The following is an 8,378-nucleotide window of genomic DNA, read 5'->3' as shown; positions in this document are numbered from 1 at the left end:
CTAAACAACAACGAAGAAATGCGAATTAATTTCCACTGGTGTGATGCGCAGATTGCGGTCATACAATGGCACAGAGACTATTTAAGGTCTCACAACATATTTATCCTCAAGTTCAGTTACATTACATGAGAAAAACATGACAACGTACAGGGATACAATGCAAGATAGTGTTGTCATATTACATTTTAATATTTCACAGTGAACCAAAAAATGACGTTGAAGGACAAGTTCGAGTTCAAAAGTCGTGAATGTGCAACACAGGAGAAATCCTCAGCCTGATTAAAAATGTGTGCGTTAATGACGCGCACTCCTCAAGGAACAAATGTGCACAACATTACAGACTTAGGTGTAAATTACAGTAAATCAACGCGCCCCCTGTTTTGATATCTTTATTAAATGCAAAGAAAAATCACTGTCGCAATTCTAAAACAACGTTCAGACAAAAAGTTTACCTACCCCGAAAAATGGTGCACGACACTTAAAACAGAAAAAAAAAAAAATAGGGTGCTGACAAAAACCATGCAGTTCCTGCGTTGTCCAGATGAGGGGAGCCCTGCCAACCGAGCAATGGAGAGACGACGGAGGGCGAGAGACAGAGACAGAGACAGGTTATAAATGCCAGTTAGAGGAGATACAATGGCCCAACTTATGCCCAACAGATCGAGTTTCCTCCAGGACTCCCCTCCGACCTGCTACGTGTAGGCAAATACGGTAGGTAAATGAGTTCACTTGATATCCAAACAAACTGAACGTCCTCGAAAACTTAAAAAGAAAAAAGAGAGCGAGAAAGACAGACAGAGAGAGAGACAGAGAGAGAGAGAGAGAGAGAGAGAGAGAGAGAGAGTCCATCATTGGCACCAAACTTTCAGTCGATGTTCTCCAGCATCCCAAAAACTCTGCTCCTCTGACCCAACCTGATGCTTTCCATGTGTCCTTGCTCGCAGATCTGGACGGTGAAGTGGCCAGGAGACACGCACAGAGAGAGGGGAAGGGTGGAGGTGGAGGTGGAGGTGGTGGGGTATAAGGACACTGCACCTTGTTACCATTGGGTCGACTGTTAAGTTTTACAAGTATAGTTTTGCGAGCGTATAAACGATACCTTCTAAACTTGCACAGGAAACTCCGAAAACATGCTGTGATAATGCACGTCTCCGGCATCCAGTCGATATCCCCCATAGTCTGGGAGCGCTGCGATCTACAGAGGTATCGATTACATGAGTCCCTTCCCATGTTTGATGCTGTAACAAGGCTCAGGCTGCTGGTGTGCAGTGCTCTCTCTCTCTCTCGCTCTCTCTCTGTGATGGTCAAATGACTCGATCATGAAGGATAAAGTCCAACACGGCTCGGTTCTGGCCAATGCATTAACTAATATGCAGGAAAAAAAACAAAAACAAATTACAGCGAAACTACAGTGTTTTTTAATGTTTAAAATAGCCACGAGTGGAGAAATATAGAGACACCGAACTATCCAACATCCACAGGTAGATCATGTTAAGGTGTATTGGTGTTCTTTCACAGGAATAATTTTACCTTTTTATTTACTGAACTGCCCACAACCATTTGAGTGGGTTACCAACACAACTATGACCATAAGCTCACTCACATCCCGTCAATCCGGTAAAGTAAAAGTTAGTAAAAAAAAAACACACACAAAAAAACAACATAATTTGGAAGAATCACAAGCAGCTAAATTACTGATTAGTGCAGTTAGATTTTTAATTTTAATTACACCATCCTTATGTGATACTACTCCCATAAGAGACTAACTACAATTATGTCACCAATATATATATATATTTTTTATCAGCCGTCAGAAAAGTGTATGAACTTTATTTTGAAGCTGAAACCACTCCAGGAAGATTCCCCCCTCCACTGTCACCCCAGTCTATATCTCCTATGAGGTATAAGCCCTTACCAGGAGGCTGCACGTTGGATGAAACGCTTCCCTTTCTGCCACTTCCCCTATGCAAAATACTCGAGGAGGCTGCACGGCTGCAACCGGATGGGGTTTGCATTGGCTGACAGCCGTTTCCAGCGCGGGACGACCAATGAAACCAAAGCAGAGGCTCGGCGTATAACAGCGAAGATTGACGTGGAGGACGCGTCAAATTAATTCCAGCATACTCCGGACTTCCCGGGATCACTCCAATTTGCTTTTATCGGATGAAGATCACGTTGGTGCCACTGTACCTTGCAGCAGTCGCTCGCTTCTAAAAAAAAAAAAATTAAAAAAAGAAGAAGAAGAAGGAGAAGAAGAAGGGGGCGCGCTACACTCGCCGGAGAATTTTTAAGAGGTCCCTTTTTCCTCTTCTGGGGCTCATTCCTCCCGTTCCCCTTCCTTCTCCTGCTTTCGCTCGGACGCGCTCAGCCGTTTGAAGGGGCACCTATATGTCCCAGCATCACGACACATATAGGCAAATGGGTAAGGCTGTGTTACCATGTGCATGCTTCAGTGACAGGGAGCGTATGGATCCACCGCTCGGCACGCTTGCGTAAAGACGAAAAATAAGCGTTTTTTTCCCCCCCTCCAAGTTCAGATAATGCGCAAATGGAGAGTGTCTTTTGGCGACAGCTTGTCAAAGTTTATTGCACAGAGGATTTTTCCAGCAGGCCCTGCTGTCTGTTAAAAGCTTTGAATCTTCAATGGGACCGCACCAGCAATTATCCTATGAAAAGTGTGTCTTTGGAGAGCTCTGGAGTGGTAAATCAAGCCCAAGCTCGCCATTTTTAATGTTGTTTTTTTGTTGTTGTTGGGGTGGTAGAAGAAAAACCCAGACAATCAGTGTACACCCTTTTGTAAAGTTGCAAAATAGGAAATATCAACTAGGGGATCCCAGTGTGTGTAGGCTGACACATGTGTTGTACAACTTTATGGTGTGATTTACAGCAGCTTGTGTCAAGTTGTCCAGCTATGATACACACAAACAATTGTTTGATGAACTTATATTTCGTGGCAAAATGAGCGCATTAAAATGACAATAAGATGACGTATTCTATTTAATATATTCCTTATGTATTTACCCACCTCATGCTGTGTAAGTATGTGACTTTGTATCTCTTCTTGTCCCGCAGAGCAAACCTATGGAGAGGTGAACCAGTTAGGCGGCGTGTTCGTCAATGGGCGACCCCTGCCCAACGCCATACGGTTAAGAATAGTGGAGCTGGCTCAGCTCGGGATCAGACCCTGTGATATAAGCCGACAGCTGAGAGTCTCCCACGGCTGCGTGAGCAAGATTTTGGCGAGGTACAACGAGACGGGCTCCATCTTACCCGGTGCCATCGGTGGGAGCAAACCGCGGGTCACGACGCCTAACGTGGTGAAAAATATCAGGGAATACAAACAGAGCGACCCCGGCATCTTTGCCTGGGAGATCCGGGACAGACTTTTGGCAGATGGAGTTTGTGACAAGTACAATGTCCCGTCGGTTAGCTCGATCAGCAGGATTTTACGCAACAAGATTGGAAATCTCTCCCAGCCTAATCAGTACGAGAGCGGCAAGCAAGCCTCCGCGCAGGCCGGCCTCTCCTACAACCACATATACCCTTATTCCTACCCGAACACCATGTCGCCCACTGGCACTAAAATGGGCAGCCCTCCTGGAGTACCGGTGACGGCTGGACATATGAGCTTATCCAGGGCATGGCCTTCTGCGCACACCGTCAGCAACATCCTCGGTATACGAGCCTTCATGGATCCTGCAGGTGAGGAAAACCCTTAGGCCTCTGTGCTATACACGTGAAGTCTTTAGCTTTATCTGCTCTCCAATAAGGTTTTTTAATAAACCAGTACGGCTGGTTATTATTGTGTTCTTCGGTATGATGGATTACCATGTTGCAACCGCACAACCTGTTCAGGCTGCGGGCAGGACAATGTGTCCATTACAAGTTGTACAGGCCTCCGTTTCACCATTCAGCCAGAAAGCAGTAAGTCCACTCTCAATGGGCCTTTTCACGGGATGATGCGTTTGCAAACACTTTGCTCACCTGCTAGATCCTCCCTAATCCTTCAAGTAGTCATTACCGGCATTTTTCTTTGCCTTTCCGGTCCCCTCGTCCCTGTTTTCATCCAATGCTCAGTTGTCTGGCGCGGTGTATTTTTGTGCCATTAGGGGCAATATTATTTGAACAACATGTGTGTAAAATAACATAAAATATATAATATCATTTTTAAATGAGTTTATCTGGTGGAAATAACTCGACGCTGAAAGGCTTACTTATACAAGAAAATTGCGTCTTTTACGCACGCATATGCGGACGCGTATCATGATAACATGTAGGGCTGTATAGGGTGTAATAACACCAAATCATTTTTTTTTACATACATTATAAAATGAGAGAAGAATAACTTTGATAAGCTGCTGTGTTTGATTTCAACTCTACCGTTTCTTTGTTTTTTTGTTTTTTGTTTTGTATTTTTCTTTAAGATCAAATTAAAACAGGATATGTTTTGTATTTATTCAAGTATTAATGCCTAGAATACCACTTATTAATTATTATAATTATTTTGAAATTCAATTATGTATTCGTTTAATTAATCCCAAGATCATGACCATCTTAAATAGGCCTGCTGTTTTGGAAATGAAATAGGTTATATACACAGGCTTATGCGTAAAACATTTCTATAATTTCCATAATTAATTATGGCACTAATTGGGACTGAACTGATGTTATCCATGCTACTTTTTACACGTATTTGATGTGAGGTTACTGTTTCTAAATCAGCCATCGCTGGGACGGATGGATACCCACCAAAAATGGAGGAATGGAGCAGCGTCAACAGAGCAGCTTTCCCCGCGGCTCACGCGGTCAACGGGATCGACAAGTCAGCCATTGAGGCCGACATAAAATACGCACAGGTAAAGAAAAATATACGTATATATATGTACAGCCTACATGGTTTCTACACCAAGGGGCTTTATCACGCCAGTTTCTTTTCTTCATGGGAAAATGTCCAAACGTTCAGTGCCAAGAATGGGCTGAGGCCTTTAGTAAATTATTGCTCTCTCTCTCCAAAGGCCTGTGGCAGAGTTGTGAAAAGTTTCCATATCAGGGACCCTCAGACAGAGTCACATGAGGCCACAGAGCTCTGTTTGATAAGAGTTTACCCAGGAGACTCCCGGGAGTTTTATTACTGTTGATGAAACGTCTGCTTGTTAGATGACAGACAGAGTGGACCTAGCTGTGTATACTCTAATTAGTATTAATTATGGTAAACTAAATTACAGTGAATCTCATGTTCCTCAGTTTCCTTCTAAGCCATCCAGACACCACTGCTGTAGGCCACATGCTGCTGTCACATGTAATTATAAGAGCTGTGCGCTTGGGGTTTTTTCTGCCTATTTAGTCCATATCTCATGTGTCTGCCTGCAGCCCTCCTCCACGCTGTCCGGTTATGTCTCGGCGTGCGCCTACTCTCCCACCAACCAGTATGGGGTGTACAGCGGGCCAGCGGGCGGCTACGTGGCCCCGGGACACCACCACTGGCAGCCGCAGAGCCCGGCCCTGTCGCACCCAGGCAGCGGGATGGGCATGCATGCAGGAGAGATCCACTCACCGATGACCTTCAAGCACCAGGCCCGAGAAGGTAGACAGAAGGGGGACACAGCTTAATGCGAACACTGGTGACAGCTGCGTCGAATCCATTTTTTGAATGATTGATTCTGGATCTGGATTGAAGGTTGCTTTATATTAGAATATCTGAAATAGTGAAATATTATTATTATTATTATTATTATTATTATTATTATTATTATCATCGACTGACTGTACAGTCTCTCCCTTCACCGTTCCCTTCTCAGGCACACACATTTCCGCAGTAAGCAACTAGTGCAAACATTTACCAAATCCCAAATGAAGTCTCATTAGATGCCAATTAAGAAAAATACTGACCCACCAGACTTGGCTGGCGTCAGCCATGAGCTTTGAGGACGCACATAAAATGGAGGAAAAGCCTATTGTTTAATAAAAAAAATAAAAAAAAATAAAAACGAAAATATATGAATTCTGTCGTGAAAAAAACCAAAAATACCAGAAAATAAGAATTTCTGAGTATCTGCTATAACGTGTTGGTGGAATAACTCACGTTAAATGCATTTTATCCTAAGGGGTAAATTATGATTTGACAGTGAAGTTGCATGCACAGGCCAACTGTACTTCTGCTGCGCGTTGCAGGAGACAGAAAACCACCCAGTCCCCTGAGCAAGCAGCAGCAGCAGCAGCAGCAACATGAAGACTTGAACAGTGTGCACGGACCCAGTCTCCATACCTCATCGTCATAACCGGGATTTACACCACCTTAATTACCAGATCCATTTAATTGAACTCATTTCAACAACTCCAACAGTAAGTCTGAAACACTTTACGGTTTGTTGCCCCCCCCCCCCCGAGTGTTTGCAGCTTACAGTCAAACACAGGCCTGGTCACATTCACTATGAGTACAGTATAGCTATATCGGCCTTCGTGGCCACATGAATGTAAGCTTGCATGGATGTATCGGTGTTTCCCCTCATTGGTTGACAGTTTTGTTTTCTCCATTGAAATATTTCGTGTGTGTTCTCTCCTGGAGGCTACAGGAGTAAACAAAAAAAGAAAAGTAAAAAAAAAGAATACGTTTTTGTCCGTCTTAGTTTGTCGTCGATGTTCTGTCATAAAAACCAAAGGGCTACTCTGTAATCCGCCATGTTATTATATGATCTGAATTTGTGGCCATGGTCTCTACAGTGACTCTACGATGTGAACAAAGAGATAAATTGTCTAAATGTAAAATATTTGCCAAAGCTTTAATTATATATTTTTATAATTTCTTGTAAATATTCAAAAATAAAGGCTTTGTTAAACGCCACGTGTTGTCGCAGTTTATATCATCTCATCACAGATCCTTTAAACGGTGTGTTGTTTCTGTTCGTTTCGTTGGCCAAGGCCTTATTTGTGGATGGTGCTGATACCACCGTAAAGACGGAGAAACGCCACGGGACACTGAGTTTTCTGTTCCCTGGAGGGTTTTCAGCTGTGTTGGGCCACATTCATCCAAAGTAATTTCTATCATTTTTATAATGTTGATAATGTATCAATTTAATAATAATTTGATCTACAGTTTGTGTGACTCCAAAAAGTGACTTTTGGTCAGTGTCTTAAAGGTTTATACCACCAATTTCATCGCAGTAGTCTGTCCGCCTGGAAGCGACAGACATAATACTGCGTCAAATGGCACAGTGTATTTCACATTGGGATTGAATGCCATGCAAAATAAAAAAATAAAAACCTTTGATAATTCACGTATTATATGATTCCTTATAAAGGCCCATTTTAATGCCAGTGATCGACCTGGCAGATCAAACTTGCCGTGTAACCGTCTGCACCCGCATCACTTCCACGGTGCTCTCCTCGGCCTGGGCGCCTCTGCTGATGTTATCTCAGCTGTATACCTGATACACGCCACCATTTGAATCGCAGGGTGTTAATTTCGCGACGCATAGGGCTACAGAACACAGTCCAAATCCCCCTCATGCAAATAAAACGCGTTAGGCTTGTGTTTATTCATGCGGCCCGTGTGCTCGAACAACTGAGTATCTGTGTGTCCACGTTTTCTGATATCTCATCATCGCTCGGCTCATTTTTATGATTATTGCTTTTGGTGGTGATCAACTGACCCTATCCTAGTCTGTTCTACGATGTGTTCTATGAAATAATGCTTTAAATGATTATGCATAATTAATAAATGTGTGTTTTTGGAAACGTTGGATCTCCTCAGTCTGAAGTGTGGCCCTCGGTTTGAATGACATCTACGTTTGCGTCTTGGTTGAATTTGTGAAAGTTGAGTAGTTTTTCAATCTTTTTTTCTGTGCGACAACAAATCAGTAGCTTTATTGATTTTCCTCTAATTAATATCAGCAGCCCCTATTCCCAAAAATATAAAATTACAGTTCTGGTCTGTCATAGATTTAAACGATATAGCTACATTTTTAATATTCTGTTCAACTCTTGTTGTGAAACAAAAAGTCCATGAAGCAATAGAATAAAATAAAAAAGGTGAATAAATAAATTAATATTTGAAACATTTTAATATCTTTTATAGATTTTATTGAAATGTAGCCAACAGTTGTAATTGAACTGGTTCTGGTCCTCATCCCGGCAAACATGCTGCATCTCCTCTGGTGTTACTTGATGCGGGACAGTGAGGTCAGGGGGAATGTGTGCAACACAGTTGGTTTGGTGACTGGCCCAGTGCAGTTTGGTCGAGTGAGATTGAACATTTCTGTGGTTTTTAACAGCACTTTCAGTGTGAATGCAACCAGGAAGTAAAACATTTTTATGTTGGTATTGTTATGCCTTGCAAAGACAGTATAATATATTAAATAGGAGAGTGTACGTCCCATTTG

At 42.7% G+C, this 8,378-nt stretch overlaps 1 protein-coding gene across 1 annotated transcript; it reads left to right on the top strand.

Moving 5' to 3' along the window:
* Window positions 1-2,136: 2,136 nt before the first annotated feature.
* On the top strand, window positions 2,137-6,841 carry pax1a (paired box 1a). The gene is made up of 5 exons (XM_030443230.1): window positions 2,137-2,422; window positions 3,073-3,702; window positions 4,723-4,856; window positions 5,371-5,584; window positions 6,172-6,841. The coding sequence occupies exons 1-5, from the start codon at window positions 2,389-2,391 to the stop codon at window positions 6,276-6,278; spliced, it is 1,119 nt and encodes a 372-aa protein (XP_030299090.1). The 5' UTR covers window positions 2,137-2,388; the 3' UTR covers window positions 6,279-6,841.
* Window positions 6,842-8,378: the final 1,537 nt, after the last annotated feature.

This window comes from Sparus aurata, chromosome 16 (genome assembly GCF_900880675.1).
Source record: "Sparus aurata chromosome 16, fSpaAur1.1, whole genome shotgun sequence".
Classification (NCBI taxonomy): Eukaryota; Metazoa; Chordata; class Actinopteri; order Spariformes; family Sparidae; genus Sparus; species Sparus aurata.
This window is presented reverse-complemented; position numbering and strand designations above follow the sequence as displayed.